Genomic DNA, 23,953 nt, shown 5'->3' with positions numbered 1-23,953 from the left:
ACAGCCTGGCAGAGTGCCTTGAATCCATTTTACCGATTTACCTTCAGGGATGTCCTTCATCGTGTCAGTGTTGGAAGTGCTGGACACCAAATCCGTTTCGCAAAAAAATTGATTCATGAGCACCAATTTAACAAAAACACCTGTAATGCACTTTGAAACAGGATCCTTCAAAGTAAAGGTCGTTTTCATCTTGTAGCTGTTATTTTCTTCAATACCAAGAGGATTGTTTGTTTTCTTAGATGTTCGACACACTTGGGTGATAAAACATGCTTGTGAACGAACAAACGAGCTTCTTTCTCTTTCAGATTTAGGTTTCAGATTTACTGCTGCTGGTGTGGATCTCCTCCACAACCTAAAGACTTTTCTGGACTAAAGTTTTGGGAAATATATTTTGGTTTCAACTATACTAAAAAGCCACACAAAAACAGACACGAATTCCACTATCAGCCTGTTTAGCACTTATTTAAAGTTAGTTCACTATTCAACTTTTCTGAGAAATAAAAATAAATAAAAAAAGAATCTGCGCTTAGTCTTTAAAGTAATTTTTCAGTTTTTCCAACTTTAAATCACATATTTTTTTGTTTTCTGGACTTGGATCATCAATAAATATACAGAACTGGTTCTAATTAGCATAAAAACAGTCTGAACACCTCATTTTGGCTCTATTTTACTACAAGTTTTCAAATTAATTTCGTTCAAAGTCAACCTGAAACGGTTGTGTTGTCAAAAGTAATGATGGAAAAGAATAAAAACTGACTGCAAAACATTTAAACAAAGGGAGAAATCGTTTTTAAAAGCTTGATTTAAAGATTAAAAGGTTTTATTTTGATATACCTCTCCCTGATGAAAGCATCATTTGTCATGACAACACAAAACTCTGGACTGTAATACTATAAAACTAAGATGCAGTCATGAAATTAAAGCTGAAAGAATCTAGTCTGACTCGTTCTATGGTGTTAAACTGGCTGAAGTTCTACAAGTAGAGAGGAAAATCTGAAAATGAAAACATTATTCTTCTTTTTCCAGACATAAAAGCTCAAACTTTTACCTAATTTCTAATTTGTGTCGTCTCATGTGCACTGCAGACGAGTCTGGTTGGTTGTAAAGAGTGTTTTAAGATAAACTTAACAAATGTGCTTTTTTTGTCCCTTAGTGTGTGACATTCTAACCCTCATTGTATCGTCTCTGCTGAACAGCAGCTTCTCTGTAAATATGACATGAATTATAAATAAATGTGCTGCAACTGATGATATCGTCTCATTTTTGGATGGAATAGAGAAACTGAGGCTGGTCAAGTCCTTTCATCTTTTTATTTTACAAAAAAATTGGACCCGGAGAGGCAGCCTCCAGACATTTGATCCAGGAAAGTGTTTGATTTCAATCCCCGGATGCATCCTATTCCCAAGTGGAAACCCCCTCCCCTCCCACCCCCCAGCCCAGGTCCTTCCCACGTCCACGCCCTGGTCCGTTACTTTGAGCCTGTTGACAGCAGAGCGATGAGTCCTGAGGAGGCGCTGATGGACAGAATGTAGTTGCTGGAGGAAGGAGGAGTTAAGGATTAAAGGTAAATGTTACTCGACAGGTGTTGTGATGTCACTCAGGTGTGCTTCTTTCTCCAGTGAAACTCAAAGCTTTGCATCCATGGAATCTCACTAAGAGATCATAAACTTTCTAAATCTATTTATCAACTCAGTCATTTTAATCCTCGTCTTCCAATAATCTGTCAAAGTCAATTTGGGTCGGATCTATTAGTGCATCTTAAATCTAAAAAGTCAGAAGTAAGTCTGAAACATCTAACCCATTAAGGTGATGCTTTAAATCAGGGGGTCAAACTCAATCACACAAGGGTACAAAATCTATAACACCTTAGGTCGGGGGCGGACACTCTACCACAAGGCCACTGGTTTAATTGACTATTGTACCAGCTGAAAGTGGCAGACCAGTAATAACTTTCAATAAAGAGTCTTATAAAAATTATGTCTGAAAAGATACACTGTGGGGTTGAAGTTCTTCAGCAAGAAGAAGGAGGCGACGATGACGAGGACCAAGAAGAGCGTGTTGTTGTAGAAGATGGAGAAGGTGGTGGCCTCATAGTCTGCTACCTCGTTCTTCTTCCACAGAATCCTGGTCAGAGGACAGGAAGACGAAGCAGGAGTTACTCTCATGAACACAAAGTTCATCCGACACTGCTGTCATAAATCTATAACAGCGAATGACTTTTATTCACCCAAAACTGAATTTGAAACAAGTCCTGATACAACAAGAACATTCAATCCAGTCCTTTTGTTAAAGCAGCGTGGCTCACCTCTCGTCTTTCTCTTTGCGGGACATCTTGCGGTTTTCTGCCTCTGACAACTTTCTGGTAACCTCCTTGGAAACGGCGTCTTCACGTTTTTGGGCAACTCTAAACAAGCAAATGCACAACAGTTTCAGGCCTGTAGAGGTTCTGCAGAGTACTGTGAATCTGTGGTTCTGATTAAAAAATGTTCAACCCTGGTTTTCGTTTCAATTTTCTTATTTTTATTTAATAAATGCTACACTGTACCCATGAGGGCCAGATTTAGACACTTTATGATAAAGTACATTTAACTTACTTGTGTTTGAGCACAAACTTGACATTTTTGTAGGCGAATGCGACCAGGTATGTGCTGACCAGGGTCATCACAGCATACAGGACGGCAGACTGGACGAGGTCCATGTGCCAGATCCTCCAGAACAGCCCTAAGAGGAACCACACAAAAACCACTTCAGGGTCCAGCTCTGTGGTTCTTCTAACATGAATGGATCCAGAGAGCAGAAAGTGGAGCAACTTTTAGCTCTCCCTCAACATTTTAAACATAGAAGACAAAGAGGCTTTTATTTTGAAAATATATCATTCTGTTTCCTCATATTTATGATAATAGCACGTTTTTTTCATATGGTTTTATAAACTTTTTCAAAAGATATTTCAGGCACACTTTTATATTTTAAATACATTTACATTTGGAATAGAAGTTTATCTTTTCAGAATATAATTTTTCTACAGACTCAACACCTGATTGTACACAGAAAATGTTTAATTAAAATACAAGAAAATCACAAACTTAAAAACTTTAGGGTCTCATGTTGGTGAGGGTTAACTATTGTGGAATCAAATATATTTGTGTAGTAAAATAATTGAATAGATTTAAATAAACGAACAAACATACTATTTCTATTTAATTAAATCCCTCATTTGTTTAGTAGCTTTTATTTTCCTTTATTTTTTTAATCTTGGTCTAAACTTTTAAACTAATACAAAAAATAAAAAATTCATAAAAGAAACAGGAGTTTGAATGGACTGGAAAAAAAATCAGCTCACATTCTGTTTCCTGCTATTTGTGGAGCTAAAAAGATGATTCCGTAAAAAGTATTAATTTAACAGGCTAAAATTGAGAAAATATTTTCTGTTTTGCATCTTGTCGAAAAAAAATCCCTGAATTTTAAGCGTGTTTATTTATTTATAGCTGGCTAGCACTAGTGCTACAACTCCTCTTTACAACCAACGTACCTCATACTGTGCAAAAAATAAATTAATTAATTAAAATACGACTACATCAATGGACACTTTGAGGGATCTGTTGATGTTTTAATTTAATTCCTTAATTTCCTCCCTTCAGACCCATCCATATCCAGGCTAGCAGCGGTTAGCTGGCTGTACTCACAGATGGGGATGGCGGAGACGATAAGAGCATTTCCGTAAAACAAAGCGGTGGACTTTGCGGACAGATTCCTGCTGAAGTCCTGGAGAAGCAGGTCCTCCTCTGACTGCTGCTTGGCGCTGCCTTTCGGGGGCATATCTGCGAGTTGAACGGTCTGTGAGCTCCTCGGTTCTGGACACAAGAGGACTGACACGTCGGAAGAAAGAGGAAAGAGGGACGCGTCAGCACAAACCCGGGGCTTCACTGAAGACTTCCTGTCTGCGTGGCCGCTGCTGCCCCCTACAGGAGGGAAGACCGAAACGCCGCACTTATGCCTCGTGGCACTAAACCTCTCACCCAGAAGGGGGAAAAAGGGATAAATAATCTATTTTTTCTGTTTAGGTTCAACCACTTTGGATTTTTTTTATTAAATTTGAACAAAATTACTTCACTGATCCACATTTATGCAATTTTTGTGTTCATCATAAGAGGGTTTAGTCCTGTAATGAGAAATCCCAACTCCTGACATTTATCTTCCAGAAAGACTCTTGAGATGTCATAATTTTTTTTTCTTTTTTTGTAACCTTTTACTGCCTCATCAATGCTCAGCTGGCCTGAGGTCAGGTGACTCATCAGAGAAGAGCAAGCATCACTGCTTTGCCCTATTTGATCTTATGAGCAAAGCTTAGGGGTGAAGTTAGGTCAACGCCACAGCACAACTTCGACTTCAAAAAGCGAGTACACAATTACGCTGAGTTCACGTTAACTTGGTGTGTTTGGCCGGAGCACAGAGACAGCATTGAAACAGTCTCAGTAATTTCAGCAATTTCGTCCTTTTGTTACAAGAATTCATAATAAATACGAACTTTTTTATGAAGTGTCTTTCTCATTACTCAATTTCACTGCAACAGCACAACAAAACTACTAAAAGCAACTACTAATAGACACACCTATCCAACTGCTTGTTAACACACATTTCTAATGGCAGCAACTCAACACATTTAGTCATGTAGACATGGTCAAGAGAATCTACTGCAGTCCAAACTGAGCTTCAGAAAGAGAAAGAAAGCTGAATGTGGTATAGTTGTTGGTGTCAGACGGGCTGGTATGAATATTTTAGAAACTGCTGATCTACTGGGATTATCACCCACAACCATCTCTATGGTTTACAGAGAATGGTCAGAAAAGAGGAAATGTCCAGTAAGCCGCAGCTCTGATGTCAGAGGTCAGAGGAGAATGAAAAGAAAATCAAAAATTACTCAAATAACCACCGATAACAACCGAAGTCTGCAGAAGAGGATCTATGAATGCACAACACATCAAACCTTGATGCAGATGGACCACAGCAGCAGAAGAACACACCGGGTACCACTCCTGTCGGCCAAGAACAGGAAACTGAGTCACCAAAAAGAAACAATAGAAAACATTGTCTGCTCTGATGAATCTCCATTTATGCTGCCACATTCAGATGATAGGATCAGAATTTGGCATCAACAGCATGAAAGCATGGATCCATCTTTTCTTGTATCAACAGTTCAGGCTGGTGGTGGTGGTCCAGTGGTGTGGGCGATATTTTCTTGGCACACTTTGGACCCCTTAGGACCAATTGAGCATGGTTACAGCACCACCGCTTACCTGAGTATTGTTGCTGACCATGTCCATCCTTTATGACCACAGAGTACCATCTTCTGATGGATACTTCCAACAGGATAACGTGTAATGTCATAAAGCTGGAATCATCTCAGATAAACGCACCTAAAGTACCCTCTATCAATTGCTGATATATATATATATATATATATATATATATATATATATATATATATATATATATATATATATACATTAATTTCCTTTATAAATGTGTCCATCATTAGAAACATTTTTGTCGGTGTCTTTAATCTTTTTAATCTCTGGTTATAACTTTGTACTGGAAAAGAGACCTACACATAATACCACACTGAAATTATATATTTTTTTATTGTGAAAACTTATCTAACACAACAAATTTTCACCTATGATGAAAAAATGTGATAGAACCATATACATACTGAAAGCTCCAATCACACAAGAAGTTCTGGCCCTCAACTTCAGACTTTGTCCACTAGAGGTCAGTATCTGCTCTCTTGTGTGATGAGATTCCCGCAGCTCTGAATCACCAGAAATATTAAGCTTGTTTTTAATTTAAGCAAAAAAAAAAAAAAACATAGCAGCTGCAATAAGTTAGAATCATTTTTCTCTTTCTATTTCACTTTTTTTTTTACATAATTAAAAATGCTGGTTCCGCTCAATGATTTATGAAGTGTTTGTATGAAAACTGACATAACTTCCAGGACTGTTGACAATAAGGAGGATTTTAAATATTAAAATAGTTTTTTTTTAAAAAGCTGTCATACTTCCAGACTTTTTTTTAATCATCATATGTGTCACAGATTGAGGTGAACGTTTGATCAGACCCAGCAGCCACATATGCATGAAGAGACAAGTTAATATGAAAATCTTTTCCTCATTTAATCCTCCAAGCCTGACAGGCCTGCCAGAGGGGATCTACAATCAACACAGATAAAAACTGAATGATGAAAAAAAAAAAAAAAAAGAAGAAGAGCAAGCGTTTGTTTTGCTGCTGTAGCTGACACACTGCTTCCCCTCCCGCTGAGCTATTTTCCTCTGAAGGAGCGAGCCGCATGCATGCACAGCTGATCGCATGGCTTTTGCGTGCATGTGTGCCAGAATGCGCGGCGGAGAGGCGAGTTTGCGTGATGTCCCTGTTTTCAAATGGGGACAGAGCTTAGGAATTAGCGGTGCACTTCAGGGGTCCACGAGGGAGGGCAAAGGGGAGGAGCGGAGCAACTTTATTCTTGATCACTGCTCACTTCCTCGTGTTTACCTCTTTGCCAGATTTATTTTGACGTGAGTGATCCTGCAGACACAATCACACAACTACACAACATATTCTAACCAGCCCCTAAACGCTGAAAACACACACATACACAGACAGACAGACGAATCTTCTCCAGGGCAGATAACCATTTATCTTCCACTGATTGCACCCTTAGGAGCGGTTACCACAGATCACCTGACAGAGCTGTGAATTCCTTCTGAGGCGCCATTCCTCACCTGCCAGAAATGAGGCTCTGAGAGGCCCAGGCCTCGTGCCGGATGTGTGCACCGCCAGAAAAAAGCAGTTTGTTAATGGAGTAACACTAATCTACTTTAATTTTCAATCTAGATGTCTCTTTAATCAGCTGATTGTGCATGAACTGCACAGTAACACTAAGCAGATATGCCTGACTAATCAAAATGAATGAATACTAAGTTCCACTGGGCTACAAAAATAATGTCCGACTGATCTGGGTGGTCAGGCAACATCCTCTGCTTCCTGACGGATAAAACGCTTCTAAATCCCTCTCCTCAAACATGTGGCATTAGGGGATTTCAAAAGCTTGAACTCCTTTTTCCTTCAAAAGTTCTCAAGTTTTGGAAAATATTTGGACTCTGCTAACAGCATCTGTGAATGAGCTGATTTCAAGCAGCCTTCCATATGTTTCACTTTTAATTGTTTTTCCACGTCGGAACTGCGCTCTGCCGGAAAGGAAAAGGCCAGGCCTTTCCCAGCTCCCTCGCAGATTGTGAAAAAGGAACGTCTACGTGGAAAAGTCAAATGGAAAATCCTAATCCCACGAGCGTTTGGAATACTGACATTTTGGAGCAGATTAGTCGTCACAGTCAGTGAAACTGTCAACGAAAGACTTCTATAGCCTTTTAACTGAAATATGTCAAAGTTATTACACTTACACATGGGCGTTTCTATTTTAGAGACTTTCTTTAACAGTTAATTAACCCTTTAACTATCCATCAAGACAAAATTAGTTTAAAAACTGTTTTTTTCTGCTGCTCATTGCATGGATTTGCAACCCTCAAACTTTAAGAAGCCAATTATTACAGAGCACAACCCAATAGGAGCCACAAAATCTCACCTTTTACTATTATGATTAATATAATTAAACAAAGAATGTAAAAAATACAAATTTTTGCTCTTAAAATACAATTTTTTCCCACAAAACACTATTTTTTTCTACAAAGTACTAAATTTTGCCCACAAAACACTCATTTTTGACAGAAAATGCACGGAAAATACCAATTTGTGCCCTAAAAATACTATTTTTTCCCTCAAAACACATTTTTTTTCAACAAAATAGAAATTTTTGCCCACAAAATACTTATTTGTGCCCATATAATATTAATGTATGCAGACAAAACACTCATTTGTGGATAGAAAATACCAATTTGTGCCAAAAAATTGCCAACTTCTGTCCACAAAATAGTTATTTATGTCACAAAATGCTATTTTTTGCCCTCAAAAGAAAAATTTATTTATACAAAAAATTTTAATTTGTCCCCACAAAATAAGAATTTGGGCCCTAAAAAAATGTAACTGGTGCCCACAAAATATGACAATGCTTTTAACCTTCGACAGAGGTTTATATGATGTCCTTTCAAAATAAAAGACACCCAGTATCACATAAAATAGTCTTAGTGCAGCAAATGTAGTGGTAGGAAGTGTGATGTCAGCAGTGATCAATTCCCAATTAGTCGACTATTAAATCATCATTTGTGGCAGCCCTACTCATAATCAATGTTTTAAAAGTAAGTTTTCTACCATTTGGTTGAGCAGGCAGTTGAAGGGTTAAGTCACTTTATTCTTGTATTAAGATCCAAAATCTGTAAAAAGATGAAGCTGGAAGAAGTTGTCAATGACATCAAGCTGTTAGCTGAGAGTATCTGCTGATAAAACGTGCACATATTTAGGTGTTGGCGCCTTTTTTAACCATCAGCTGACGCACAATGGATGTGACCTCACTGCTTTATAACACAACAGCCCGATGAATTCATCTTGAACTCTAGAAACCAGCGTCCCTACACACAAAGCTGCCATCCTCCACCGACCAAACCACGTCACAATCTGCTAACTCTCAGCTCCACCATCTGCCAAAGGAGGTGTGAAGCGGCGACCTCTGGAATATGAAGAAACTGCGGGGGTACTTCAAGGCTGGGATTCACTCCTATAGCGAGCCAAGCGGAGATTACGTCACCCCCACGACTGAGTGCGTGATAGACCTAATAAGATTCTGGAGGCGGTGCATCCTCCTCGCCAGCTCAGAGAGGTGCTTTCTCCACAGACAAACAAACAAAAAAGCTCTGAATCACCTGAAACTTAACGGAAATGTTCCAACTATGAGCGCCATAGAGGATGGAAACAGGGATATCCTGCAAGATACTGGACAGCCAGCACTGACAGAACCACGTTCCTCAGCAGGTTCATTCTCCTGCCTTCAGCAGCTGCTGGATGTAGATGAACAATATTTTAATGACAATATCTTCATGGACCAGCCTGTACAAGGCTGAAGTGGACGTCCAATTTGTGTGTGTGTTTTTTTTTCTTTTTAAGTCTCCAGTCTCCCTTAACTTTTAAGGGGAACATTTTTCTTTCCAAAATATCTGCAACTGCTTTAAACTTTATTTGTACACTAAACTTCATGAGTGAATCATTCAAATGTGCTTTAGATTTTCCCTTAACCATAACTGTCATAATAGAAACTGAAAAAAAAAACAGATGCAGCATCTAATAAATGGATCTTTCCTTTATTTTGAAGTCAAAGACTCATCTTCTATTTCCTTATTGACTCTTTTTTGAAAAAAAAAAAACTTTCCACATACATTTGCTTTTTTGTTACCTTTGGTAGGTCGAAGGTTTTAAATGAGGGGTCGGCACAATCACTTTAAGAAAGCAGCGGATGGATTTTTGACACCCAACTTGACATACGTCAATAATTAGTGGGGTGTAGTGGGGAGAATCCAGAGGTTTTTCAAAATAAAACTTCCTTCAGATTAGAAATAAAAAAGAAAACAATGTAAGTCATGTTTTTATTGTCTTTGGCCTGGTACCGACTGTTCCATGGACCGGTACTGGTCCAAAGCCCAGGGATAGGGGACCAGTGGTCGACAGAAGAACCCTCCAAAAAACCCTCCACATTATAGGTGTCAAACTCCAAGACTTGAGGGCCGTTTCCTCTGAGCAGTCTGGAATAGTAAGGAGAGGTCCAGTTAATTCTGGCGTTTCCACTCAGTTAAGTCTCACTTCCACAGAGCGGTTTGTTTTCACAGCGCATGTGTGGTGTAGACCGCTAGTATGTCTTTGTGTCATTGTAGTGCGACGACTAGAAAAGTAACAACAATGGAGATCATCCAGCAGCTCGTCTCTTTCTTCATTTGCTTTAGATACATCAGGAATTTCATGTTGTCTGAGCGAAGATCGCGTAGGGCTAAGATGAATACCGCCGTAAATGGAAAACATTGAAATGCTAGCTTAGCGCTATATGGGTGCTTTCTAACGCCAGTATCACTTTCTACCAAACAGTGTCTCCACCCCAACTGTCCCGTTCTATTTGTCTATGGACCTACAACGGATGGAGGCCTTAAAGAGCGGCACGTTGGAACTGTTTATTGGATCCATTTAACAATGGAAATGCTCGATATACCAGACAGTGTCCAACATGTTTCCAACTAACCTGCCATTGCAGCATTTTATGGTAAAATGATCCAGGTAGCAGATAAAGTGATTCCTAAAATAAACCAAAGCAGGATGACCCCCCCTGCTACCTGAACCATAGACTATCTAAAGCCTCGGTTGACCTGTACGGTATTTTGAGTCTTTCCATTATAAAATGGACCCATTAGGCAGGACCAATTCATACCATTTTTTGTCCCCTGTTGGTTGTAGGTCCATAGAAAAATGGAACGAACGAGTGAGGGCGGAGCTTCTGTCATCACACAATGAAATCCATTGATTGGCAGAAAGTTACTATGACAACAGCTAGCATCCGACCAGTGCTTTTCTCGTCTCAAGATCCAAAGTTTTGTCCTCTTTTCTGCTGTATTCTTCTTGCAAAGAATATTACATTCTTTGCATTCTCCCCCTTATTTGCAGGAGTTTGGGACCAGAGACACGCCAAATCCATGAACACGGAGACACTCTAATGACACTCTAATGGATAAATGCTGAGTGCATGGATAGTCCTATGCATGGATACAAATGGGAAACTTAGGAGGTTATGGCAGATGAGATGTCTGAACTAAGTCCACCCTTCAAAGACCATAGCTGGAGGTACCTATCCCCCGTCACTGCATCCCTAACAATCTCACTTTCCCACTTTCTGATGTGACAGGGACCTTTTAGCTTTTAGGGCACAGAGACCTCAGTGAAGACGTCAGCCCTCCCACACAAACATGCCTGGCAGCTCTTACACCCACCACACATCTCCACCCTCACAGACATTTCCTCAGACTCGGCTGAGCGTGCTTCTCCCCCCGCCATCTGCTCTTTGTGTCCACTGATTCGTGCTCACCCTCCGGCTTAAAGGCATGGAGCTAAATGTGATACGGCGGGGGCGGGTGGAGCATCGAGAAAGTAATGGAGTAAGGGGGGGGGGGTGAAAGGTCTTGATCCCTTAATGAGGGAGGGGGAAAAAAATGAGTTTTTCCTTGTTTTTAAAGGATGCCAAACATGTGTTTACACTTTTACCATGCATGTTAACTGCTTAAAAAGTATGCACTCTAGTAAGAGTATGACTCAGGGTTTTTTTTTTAAAGTTACAATTTATTTTTGGCAGTGTCATTCATCATTACTTCTCTGAGTACATTTAAAATATGCGTAAAAAAAAAACAAGAAATTGTAAAAAAAACAAAAACAAAAACACTTGTGGCAATTTTTTCTACATTTTTCATGCAGTTGGAGAATATATAAATAATATAAAATATATTTTTTTGGAAGAAGGATTATTTATCATAACTCAGGTCAATTTTCCAGAATATTTCATTATAGGATCAGCTTCCAAAAAAAAAAAAAGATTTATCTTGTGTTGCTTCCTATCTGTCCTGCTTGTTTAGACTTCCCAGTTGATAATGCAAATGTGAGTCAGCATGTAGATGTGGAGGTGTTGCTGCTGCCTCATTTTTGTTTATCGGGTCAGCCAGACCCAGGTTCTGAGATTCAAAGCTATCTGGACCGCCATGACACAGGCTTTGGCTTTTCAAAGTTCGCAGAGTTATGGTGACCCTCCAAGCAGAGCGCGGTCCCAAAACAAAAATGTTCACGTGGTTCCTTGCTTTTACTCCATTACACCCCATATTTCACAGTGTTCCCTGACAGAAACAAACAGATGAGGCCGTGCTCTCTCGGTGTGTGTTGGCGTGAGGATGCACAGAGCACAGCCTGGCATTCGTCTCCCAGCAATGTTGTTTGTGTTTCAGTAAATAACCTGGGAATTCATGTCCTTAAACAATGCAAATAAAGTGAACGCATGTGTTTAGTACATCTGCAAGGACATGAAGGCTTGGCTGGTAAAAATTTGCTCCTTTTTTTTTTTTTTGGGAAGTGAAGCGAGAGCAAATGATGTTGACATTTTGGCAGTGGCGGGAAGCCGTTGTTCCATCTGCATCTGAAAGGTCACTGCGGTGGGTTTAAGAGCACACTGTGTGTTTGACGGTGTGTGCTTGTGCCACCACGGCTGCCAAAAGCAATGGGCTCAATGTTTGTGCCATCCCCATCAATTCTGTGTGAAAAGAGCAGAGGACCAGTGTAAACAAAGATGCTGGAAGTGCGGGGCATAGCACAAACAAAATAGTGGGAATCCACCCCCCATCCCTACACCTCACTGACTTGCACTTTCACACATTAAGACTATGCAAGGGAAAGACCTACTCCCATGAAAACAACGTGTTTGGGGTTTTTAACATGCTCTTGAAGCATTGCAGAAAGGAAAATTAAGCTCAGAGTTGCATTTTTACTTATTTCTTCATATAAATCGTGAATCAGGATAAAAACCGATACAGTGATAACGTTAACTTTGGGGTGTGAGGGGCTGTAAGCTAGCAGGAGAGAGTGTAAACCAGGGGTATTCAGACCGTAGCCTCGAGGGCCTACATGTTTTCCCACCACTGACGCTCCTTGTTGGCTAAACACACCTGATCCAGGTAATCATCAATAAGGCAGGGTTTCTCAAGAGAATCTGGCCACAGAGAAAAAATATGGCGCACTTAAATTAATAGCCGAAAGTCCCAATTCCCCCGCCGGAGCCAGCCACAAAAATTATGATTTGCGGACAAAATCAATCACTGGAAGTCCTCATCCGGAACCACTTTTCCCTTTGATTTTCCACAAGTCCTTACGTGATTGGCTGATTCACAGAGAAAAAAAAACTGATTTGGTGTGCTTTTTCTCTGAGGTAAATGGGTGTCGTTATACAAATTTGAACACTTGTTAATATTGAAAGAAATAAAACGATTAATGTTCTCTGTCCTGTTTGGGGGGTTGTGGTGGTTGAGCCTCCAACCGCCACATAGGTGTTAGTATTTTCATTTTCTTTAAAACATTTACTTTGTTTGCTTAAAATAAGTTGATAATGGGTGCACACATTTGATTTATTTTAAGTGAAAATGCAGTTTATTTACTTTTGTTTGTTTGAGTTCCACCTCAGGTGATCCACATCCAACACAATCAGCAGAGGAGTTTGGGACATTCCACTGGCAAGACTGCAGGGATTCCCAACACTCCTACTGGACTTTATTTTTGTTTCTTTAAAGGAAAATATTTAGTTTATTCTTTAAAAACTATTTTGATTAGTTAGATGTGTTTAGTTTGTATTTGTTCTGTTTTTGCAGTTTTAGATTTATTTGTTATAATTTGTAGTTGGTTTGTTTCTCCCCTCCCTCATGTGTCCATTATGGTTTGCCCCTGTCTATATAAGCTTCCCCATTGTGTCTGTGTGGGAGTCTGGTCAGGTCTGTTCAATTTAGTCCTCTTTGTTTGTTTAATTTAGTTATATTTTCAGTTGGGCCCATGTTATTTTTGGTTTGAAGACACTGTACCAGTTCGATCAACTTTTTACAAAAAAAAAAAGAAACTCACAAAAAAAACCTGGAAAATAAAACATCTTGCAAGAAAAACCTTCCTTTGTCCACTGACTGGTTGTGAACCTTCACAGGGGTTAAACCAACAAATGGTTCCCAATGGCGCCTGTGTCTGCAGCTCACCACTCCCCCAGGGGATTGTTCAAATGCAGAGACAAATTTCACACACCTAGTCATGTGCCAACTAATGGGATTTTAACTTTTTAAGGGCAGTAGGGCAGTCCACTCTTGTTTCTAGGATTCCAGGTTCAATTCCCATGATTGAATGAATCAGCCTTGCCCGCCCATGTGTCGAAGTGTCCTTGGGTAAGACACTGAACCCTAAATTGCCTCTGATGGCTGATAGGCGCCAGTGTTCAACAATGGAGCCGCCATCACTGTGTGAATGTGTGAATGGGTCTGGGACTCTGAAGTGCTTTGGGCCTTCGAAGGAAGGTAGAAAGCGCTATACGAGTATACGCCATTTGTTAGACTGTCAGACAGTTACAGTTTATTTGCATTTAAAAGTTTAAAAGCTGAAAAGCTTTTAAAATATTATTTTTGACAGGGTTTCCTAAAGGTTAGAAATTCCCGCTTCCAGCTAGAGATTGTTTCTGGTGCCATCTTGCAACCAGAGGCCTTTCTGGTTTCTGGAAAACCAGTAGGAGGCCGGCCCTCGAGGTCATAGACTTGTTATTTTGGCTAAAAACATTAAAGCCACAATCAAAAGAACACTTTAACGACAGATCAAAAGATCATCAAATTTAAAAGAGTTTTTTAAAATAAAATAGTAAAAACTGTCATGAACTTCATGACTTGATCTTCATTTTCCCTGATTCCAACAGTCTCCCCCCGAATTATTAGAGTTTTTGCTCAGCGGTTTTTAACCTCAGTCTGTTTTTTTCTGCCAGTCATTTCTTTGCCTTTGGGTTAGGAATTTTGGATTGTTTGCCTTCCCTCATGGGATCGAACCTCTGCTTCTCCTGACTGGATTCCTCTTCATCCAATGGTGTTAAATCTCCAGTGTGCTCCTCCTCCAGTGGGATCTCCATCTTTTGTTACAAGGTGAATATCTTTTATTTGGAGCTGGACGTGGAGGCATTTCAATTTTAGTGTAACCTGCTTCAGAAATCCTCAGTTATTTACCAAATTCCTCCTGACTGATGAATATTGCTTTCATACAAGCTACTTTATCTATTTTTTTACTTGTGATGATGGGCTCCTCCCTGATTTTCTCTTTCACAGACTTCGTTTTCTTGACAGATTTCTTCTAAAACGTCAGACTGGCGTGTCTACAAACGGTCTTGTAACAGCTGCAGAAATCCTTTTTATGATTGAACACTTTAAATGTTTTCAGTTTAGTCAAAGGGAGGAGTAAACTTGATAACAGAAGCACGGAACACAATTGAAATGAACATCCCTTCAGTCTTTAGGCTCAGCACATTGTCTGAAGAGCACAAACGATCACCAAGCTGCAGACCATGTGTTACAGAAAATGCCTTCCAGATACTTTGTAAAACCCAACTGACACTTATAAAACAGTATCAAGGCTGCTAGACTGTAGCTGCAAACTATCTGTACGATTCTGTCCACGAACTAAGTCATTTTTTAAAACTATTGTTGAAACTTACTTCTAATCTCTGAGGTTTTTTCACTGCTTATCCTCAGTTCTCTTAGAATGCGGCAAAAAATACACAAAAATGTGTGATTATGCATTCAAAACAGCTTGTATAACTAAAGAACCTTTAACATTTTAATGTTTTTTGTATTTGTTTTTATTAGGATTGTACAGAGGCCAACACGGCTGACATCAATTCAAAAGATACAACACAAGGACAAAAGCCAAAGCATGACCAAAAAAGCCACAACTTAAACTAATGAAACTTAGGAAAAATAAAACTCAATTATTGATCTCCAATGTGAATCATTTCAGTTTTGTTGTGGTTTTTGTCGTTGTGCTTCAGCTTTTGTCGTTGTGCTTCGACTTTTGTCGTGATGTTGAGTCTTTTGTTGTCATGCTGTGGCTTTTTTCATCATGCTTCGGCTTTTGTCGTCATGTTGTGGCTTTTGTCATCATGCTGTGGCTTTTGTCATCATGCTTCGACTTTTGTCCTCATGTTGTGGCTTTTGTTTTCATGTTCTGACTTTTGTTGTCATGTTGCGACTTTTGTCCTCACGCTTCGGCTTTGGTTGTTGTGCTTCTGCTTTTGTCGTTGTGCTTCGGTTTGTGTCGTCTTGGTTCAGCTTTTGTTGTTGTGCTTCGGCTTTTGTCGTCATATTGTGGCTTTTGTCATTGTGCTTCTACTTTTGTTGTTGTGCTTCGGCTTTTGTCCACGTGTTGTGGCTTTTGTCGTCGTGGTTCGGCTTTTGTTGTTGAGCTTCGGCTTTTGTCGTGTTGTGGTTTTTGTCGTCATGGTTCGGCTTTCGTTGTCATGTTGAGGCTTTTGTTGTCATGTTGAGGCTTTTGTCGTCATGTTGTGGCTTTTGTGGTCATGTTGAGGCTTTTGTCGTCATGCTTTGGCTTTTTTCATCATGCTTCGACTTTTGTCGTTGTGTTGCGGCTTTCAGTGTCATGTTGTGGCTTTTGTCGTCGCGCTTCGTCTTTTGTCGTTGTGCTTCGGCTTTTGTCATCATGTTGTGGCTTTTATTTTCATGTTGTGGCTTTTGTTGTCATGTTGTATCTTTTGTCGTCACGCTTCGGCTTTGGTCGTTGTGCTTCTGCTTTTGTCGTTGCGCTTCGGTTTGTGTCGTCTTTGTTCGGCTTTTGTCATTGTGCTTCAGCTTTTGTCGTCATGTTGTGGCTTTTGTCGTTGAGCTTTGGCTTTTGTCGTGCTGTGGTTTTTGTTGTCGTAGTTCGGCTTTTGTTGTTGTGCTTCGGCTTTTGTGGTCATGTTGTGGCTTTTGTCGTTGTGCCTTTGCTTTTGACGTTGTGCTTTGGTCTTTGTCGTCGTGGTTCAGCTTTTGTTGTTGTGCTTCGGCTTTTGTCTACGTGTTGTGGCTTTTGTCGTTGTGCTTCGGCTTTTGTCGTTGAGCTTCGGCTTTTGTCGTTGTGTTGTCAACTTTTGCCATTGTCTGCTTTTGTTGTCTTGTGTCTTTTGCATTTTTGTGAGCCATGTCAGCCGCTGTAGGATTGACATGATGAGGCATTCGCACAGACCCTCAGCCAATCAACAGATGGTGGATAAAAAAACTAAACAAAAAATGAACGCACACATCAAAACAAAGAAGGCTTCATCATCACAAGAAATAATTCTAAAAACTGTAAGGACACAAAAAGAACATCTTTTCAGACAATAAAACTATAATCATGACTTGTCATCACTTCTGTGATTCTGCATGTCCGTGTTTGTCCCATCACTGGAGTCCGTCACAATTTAACTAACCCTAAAGCTGTACAAACAACACAAACATCACCAGCTGTGGATGCTCTGTAGTTCAAAGACATAAAGCATTTGTTAGATATAAAAGGTTTGCACCTTTACAAATACATCACAATGTGATACACTTGTGCATTTTCCTGTATTTTTTCCTTTTCTTTGCTCAGCAGTCTGAAAGGCTTTTGCAGGTTTTGCACTGTGGTGCTGTGATGACCTGTGGATTCATTCCATCTTTTTGCACTAATTTCCAACAAGATCAAAAGCATGTGCTCTTGGGTGAAACGCGGGTCTTCTGACACTTAGCCGAAATGCACTTTTTACGTGCATATTTGAACAGGTCTGCACGCAGAAAACGCATTTACTTTGCAGACAGCTGTACGTAAGACTGCAGATGTGGACTTATTTCTGCCACTTTGATTATATCTCCACGAGGCATCAGAGGATTTGTGTTCATGGCCATTTCCTTAAAAGTGCTTGAAGAGTTTGCATGAGAGGGTCTCTGTGAGCTGCGGTCCCCCGAGGAGCCCGAACAGCCAGTGTGTGAGGAATAATTGTGTTTGCAACTGCAACCCTGATGAAATGTGAAAGCCATCCAAAGTCACCTCTGCCCACCACTTTCAGAGGAGAATATCCCACACACACAAACGCACACGGGCTCTACCATTTCCACTTTCATACACAAAAACAGACATGCGTGCACAAGCCGGGTTAAGGTGGAAGTGTTAGCGTGTAAAGAGCGGGTCACAGCTCCTCTTTGTCTTCTCTATCCTGTGAGGCCAGTTCTTCCTGAGCATGTTGACAGTACAGCTGGCAGTCCAGGGAGCCTGCAGATGCACGCATGCACAGTACACACACACACACACACATGCGTGCAAACAGAGGCACGCCAGGCATGAGGTCACAAAGCTGCTGGCGTGAGGGATGGACACGAGGGTCTCACACCAGAAAAAAAAGAGGGCTTCACTGACATGCACCAGGAAGGATTAGCAGGACAAAGGCTTGCTTTATTGTCACTTACTGTGTTGGGGGGTTATACATGTGTGTATGCTTGCAAAAGCTCAGGCACATTAGAACATGACAATCCAAAGTGTGAACAAGAGAAGAACTTAGAGAGCTTCTACTATCAAGTACAACTGACCCACTTTATTATGTCCTGCAGCAGTTCTGACTGCAAAGAATATCTTGTTTGTTTAATATTTCTTTCTTACTGCACCTTTGAGAGAAAACTTCCCCCCTGTCCCAAAGCGAATTTTGACATAGTGAACGAATAAAATGATGACATCACAGCAGGTGAAATCATCCAAAAAGTTAATGAGGACCAAAATCACTTACGGGGCTCAAAAAACGTCTTTCAAAATCCACCAACAAAACCAAAACACACGTTAGGGTTATTCAAAGGAATCTTTTAAAGAGTAACCAAACCCCAAATCAACTTTTTTTAATGTTGTCCTCTATAAAAGGAGCTTTAAAAGTGCTATCTGTCATTCATTGCCAATTTTTTTGATAAATTAAAATAAAATTGTTTAACTCTTGAAAATATGGTCAAAAACCATCTGTGTGCTGCCCCCTAAAGGTTGAATCGAGGTATTACATTTGAATTTTGTCATTGGTCAAACCATTTAAGTTTCAGAAGTCTGATGTCATGATCTGCAGCTCCAGTAATGATAACAGTCCAGCCCCCAAGCCCCACCCCTCTGACTGGATTTTCAAACTTGGGCTGTGGGTGGAGTCAGCCTCCAACTTCCCTGGTTGGTCGCCCTTTAAAATTATTATGGGATAGCTACAGATCCTACAGCTTGGTGGCCATTTTGGCAAAGTGGGAAATTTAACTGATTTTTCACAACATGGGGGGGGGATAAAAACACTGTTGTTTGAGCACTCTTTGCAAAAGTTCACTCAAACGCCTTCAGGTTAAGTCTACAACTGTCAAAGTTTTGTTGACCTTTGACCTCATGGCAAAAAATCTCCAATTTGAATAAAAAAAAACACCTTGGCTATGTCCGAATTCTTTCCCTACTCACTGTATAGTGCATTCTTCATTTTGTGCAGCTGTCTGAAAATGGAGTGCCCTCGAAATTTCCCAGAAGTCTTTGCGAAAAACCAGTGTGCATCGATGCTCATTATATTAGCAAATATAGACCACAATGCATTCTGGTCAAGCAATTTTTGCAAAAGATAAACGGTTTTAATTGTATTTTTTTAATAAATTATCCACATTTTTATCATCAGAACACAGTGGAGTCACAAATAGACGTGAAATGTTTGTATTGGTTTGATTTTGTGAATCCTGTGACTTCATATCCGACGGGAAAAAAAAAAGAAAGTACATAGCACTTTAGTACTTTCTGCAAATTTAATCTCCTCCTACACTGGAAAAAGGGAATATTTCTATTAGTTTTCATCAAATAAAAAATCTGAGTTGATGGTTTACTCACTTAAAAATATAATTTGCTAAAAACTATCCTTTTAAATGTTACACATTTAATTTGTTAATCTCCCACTTTTTACCGTGGAGGGGTTATGATCTATCACCTAAATCATTGAGCATCTTTGGGAAGATACTTGAGAAAACGATGTTTGAATTAGAAGTTGTAGACGTTAGTGTGGCGAGCTCGCAAAATTTGAGTTATTTGCAATTTTTTTACAGGAATATCGTTAACATTTATGGCGTGAGTCGTTGGTTCAAGCTGAACGAGATAAAATAAAAAATGACATCAACTATAAAAGCTCAGTTTCCAAGGAAATCCAAAAGTTTACTTTTGCAGACACTATTAAAAATGATTTTGACGTGTACGTCACCCCCAGGCAAACAATAAAACAAAATGGTTGCTATGGAGAAAAAACTAACAAAAGAATCCTGATTTTGTCACACGCAGCTTTGACCAGGGTGGCAGGGGCAGAAATCTCATAAATAGAGTTTGTCTTGCAGGTACTGCTGACCTTTATGCGTTATATCCCAGCTTTCATAATGTTAAATTTAATTTATTCTCATGTATTTCTTTATTTTAGCAACTGTAATATTGGATAAAACAAGTTTACACATAAGAAAAGAGCTGAGAGTCAATATATCTTTTTTATCATGACCCCATGTAGCAGCAAAACCAAATTTCTTTAAGTTACTCTTTTCTTTGGTTATGTGATATGTGAGTTTTTTTTTTTTTTGCATGAAACCTTCTGTTAATCCTTCAGAGGATTGATTTAGAGATTGCAGTTTGGGGTTTGCCCTTTAGCCCTTTTTTTCCTATTCGGTCTGATGCTCAGACTAACTGGAGTTATGAATAGATGTGAACGTTAGCATCAAATGAAAAGAGAAAAACCTTTAAATAGAAGGTGTGCTGCCTCTCCGTGTTCTTACTGCTGAGTGTTTCCTGCTGAGAGATCAGATCTCCACACAGGAATCTCCTGCTGGGAAATGCATGAGCAGCAACTGCGACACAAACAAAGACGCAACTGTTGATGCCTCAGATAACTCCGATTCTGAAGAAATCCTCCAGTTTGCTTATGTAATTGTCTTCTGTGGGTTGGGCATGGGGTCCATGCTGCCTGTTTGTTGATCTGAGTCAAAAGGTGAGATGTTTCTGGTCATCCTACCTGCCTGCGTTTGTTTATGGTTCTGGAGAACGAAAAATGAGCTTTATTTTGAAGGGCTGCTGGATTCTCCTTTAAAGATAAGGCTTGGTCTTCGGGGAGAATTGTTGAGTGAAACGACTTCTCCAGATTAAAAGGACCCCAGCGCTGGTGTTTAGGGCATCTGGTCATTTTGCCTCAGGATACCTTCTTGGTGAGATTTTCGGGGCATTTCCAAGAAAGCCTTATGGTGGATCCAGGATACACATATGAGATTAGATCTTTTGGCTGGCCTTTGAAGGCCTCAGCATCCTCCCAAAGGAACTGTGGGAGGTCTAAACCGCTGCTTAAGAAGCCCAGATGTCAACCCGAACACAGATAATTAAAAGTTAATGGGTAGATGATAGGTTAAGTGCTGTGCTTGAAAGCACTACGGCAAATTCAGACAAACTCGACATGGATTTAGGAAAAGAGCATCTCGGCTGTGGCTTGCAGTTTTTTTTATCACAGCATTAAATAATAAAACTTTACAAGGTTCCCCCAACAGTTAAGCTTCTATATTAATTTTGCACAACCTTTATTTTGAACATCAGCTTACTACTACATTTTTTCCCAAAACATTAAGCCCAAGCTATAGTATAAATGTACATGGATCAACTCGTTTGGTTGAAGTTGCTTTTGACACCATGACCGGTAGATCCTTCAGTCAGGAAGCTGAGTCCAGGGCTGCGTGACACTGTATCAAACACATCCTCATTACTTAGATAAGATCAGTAGGTATGGAGAGTTTGGCTTTTATCAAATTCAAAGGCAACAAAGAGCATTTTCTGGAATGTGGCGCTGTAAAAAAGGCGCAAAATAGACTCAAACCTATGGCACTGCTGCTGCTCCACCACGTTCCTCTCCTTCTCTGGGTTAGTAAAGAGTTATGAGGAGGAACTAGCTTTAAAGTGCGCACCCATTGCAGCCTAAGCCGAGCACATTTGTTAACCACATTTGAAGGGAACAGCCTCAGTCGAGACTGAGGCTATGATGTAACCCACCCTTGAAACACACTTCAGAGGGTGCAACTCCTGCGTTTGGACACAGCTTTCGTCTCGAGCTGAGTTATGGGCGAAGAATGAAATGTAAAGGTTTTACAGAGTGGAAGAGAAGCTGCTCTTGTTTCCTGGCTCCTCTTATATTTCACCAACTCGTTGGTGTGACAGACAAACCAAATGAAACAGTAATCAGATCCATCCTCATTTAGGGAAAGTATATTTCATGATAATAAAATAAAAGACATTAAACATTAGAAGGTTTGAGAAGCGAAGAAACCAGGATTCATTAAACTCTGTTCCATCGTCACAACTGCCCTTACAGGTGGTTACAGGCTATTTGAGAGTAAAAATGGTCAAACCAAGTTTATAGACCGCTCCTTGAGGGAAAATGTCTATGAATATTTTTTCCCAAGGGCATTTTGTTGTAGAGAACACTTAAGTAATGGTGAAGTAGGTTAGACGCAGGTGTGTTGCATGGATTTTTCATTTCTTCTGACCCTCAATTCTTACTCAAGGAGTCCATTAGTGCTCTTCACATGTTGTTCCTTCCATACAGCGTGACCATTAGAGATTAGGAAATCAGACAGAGTGTAGTTTGTGTGGGCATCCCACAGTGTCCTTCAGAGACCAGTGTATTACAGCCACACCCCATGTGGCATTTGTTTGTGGTCAGAAAGGGGCCAGTACTCACACCATACTAATGACTTGTGTATGTACAGTAGTATGGCCACCATATGATGGCATCTCCCAAAGGTCATGAGTGTGTTTAACTTCTACTACCCATACAAATACTTCACGATACACTTATCATATGCACAACATGATGTCCTTGTCCAGGACCAGGACCTGCTCTTGGACCCATCCTTCAAGGTGCTCTCAGTTCATTTGAAATGACACTGAGTTTTGGTTCGCTCTTCAGTCTGAATACAATCTCAGAGCGGAATAACTGGACCACAACGGGTCGTGGTCGGTGGTCAAGTGATGGAAGCAGGTTAGGATTGATGCAACCGTTGAGCTGCAGACAAATGTAAAGCATTGATTGTCATTAAAACAACATACACATTGCTTCTGACTGTTTTCCTAACAATCAGAACACTTTCATACCTGACATCTCCTCAGTACTACAGTACATCCTCTGAGTTAAAGCACAAATGATACGTCTTCTTGTCAATAACCGTCTTGCAGCATGCCTCCACCGTACCAAAGTAACAAGTGTTAGCTTTGGTCGTTCTGAGGACAAGCCAAAAGAGAGCAGACCCAGGAGCAGATGACAAAGATTTATTTAAGGCTGCAGGAGGATAAGCAGGAACAGGTGAGTCAGTCTAGGGATCTCCTCCAGCCACCAGGAGGTGCAGAACTCTGTGGAGTGGGAACAGGTGAGCAGTGGCCAATGGAAGATGAATGTAGAATTTACTGTAGCTTACTGTCTTGAAGATGGAGTAGTGGCTGGGAGGATTGGAGTGTGATCTCTGCTCAGGATGAGGCAACAGGAAACACAGCAGCAAAGGGAGGAGGAGGAGGGGGGTGAAATGTCCGTGGTCCAGAAGGGAGGTCCAAGGCTGAAGGAAGGTCTGGTACACGGGAATCAATCCAGGAGAAATGTAGAGAGGTACTCACAAAAGGCTAAAGGGGAGCAGGCTGAACGGGTGGTCGTGAGGCAGAAACAGGTCAGGTCTGAACAGGCCAGGTCAGGTCAGATTTGAAATGGAATGGATGAACAGGGTCTGGAGCTTTTCAGGAGCAGGTAGTCATGGCTGTAAGGCTGAGACGTTCCGGCAAGGCTGTGATGCAGGAGCTGGTTTAAATAGGCACAGTCACAGGTGACAGAAATCAGGGGAAGATTACCTTGAGGGGGTGGAGCAGGGCAGGCATGACAACAAGTAAAAATTGTTGTTCTTGACGTTCAAATCTGGTAACCTGGCTGCAGACAAGATGGCACCCAAACACAACACTGAACTCATCATTAGCCGAAAGCAGAAACGTCGTAACTGTAGCCGGAAACTGAATTTGTGCATCTATACCAGAAGATTCCTAACCGTAACTCAGTTCTGGGGATTTTGGTTAAGGACGTCTGGCTAATGATGCTCTGGTGCTATCTTGGGGTCATGTTTTCTGCGGCCAGGTCCTTTAAAGCGCTCCATCTCTGACCTTCTTTTGTTGTTTTGACCCGCCTCGTAGTTCCTGACCAAACAGATCTCTAGTCATGTGGTTTTGTTTACAAGATTTGGTCAGAAATCTCCGGTAGACACCAGTCTGAAAACAGACCAAACACAAAGTTCAGGACTCGATCCGGACCAAATTTAGTGGACCAGGTCCGAACCAACAGACTTTCCCAGTCTGAATCCACCCTAAGGCTGAAGTA

At 40.5% G+C, this 23,953-nt stretch overlaps 1 protein-coding gene and 1 long non-coding RNA gene across 2 annotated transcripts; both read right to left on the bottom strand.

Annotated features, from left to right (window-relative positions):
* Nucleotides 1-1,295: 1,295 nt before the first annotated feature.
* Nucleotides 1,296-3,962, bottom strand: ssr3 (signal sequence receptor, gamma). The gene is made up of 5 exons (XM_024277856.2): nt 3,684-3,962; nt 2,595-2,721; nt 2,306-2,404; nt 1,993-2,124; nt 1,296-1,535 (listed from the first exon to the last, which is right to left on the bottom strand). The coding sequence occupies exons 1-5, from the start codon at nt 3,814-3,816 to the stop codon at nt 1,469-1,471; spliced, it is 558 nt and encodes a 185-aa protein (XP_024133624.1). The 5' UTR covers nt 3,817-3,962; the 3' UTR covers nt 1,296-1,468.
* An 18,893-nt stretch (nt 3,963-22,855) lies between these two features.
* On the bottom strand, nt 22,856-23,460 carry LOC118599496. The gene is made up of 2 exons (XR_004948879.1): nt 23,016-23,460; nt 22,856-22,950 (listed from the first exon to the last, which is right to left on the bottom strand). It is a non-coding gene; the product is annotated as an uncharacterized LOC118599496 (long non-coding RNA).
* Between the last annotated feature and the right edge of the window lie 493 nt (nt 23,461-23,953).

This window comes from Oryzias melastigma, linkage group LG13, assembly GCF_002922805.2.
Source record: "Oryzias melastigma strain HK-1 linkage group LG13, ASM292280v2, whole genome shotgun sequence".
Classification (NCBI taxonomy): Eukaryota; Metazoa; Chordata; class Actinopteri; order Beloniformes; family Adrianichthyidae; genus Oryzias; species Oryzias melastigma.
The sequence above is the reverse complement of the archived record's forward strand: the minus strand, read 5'-3'. Positions and strand labels throughout refer to the sequence as shown.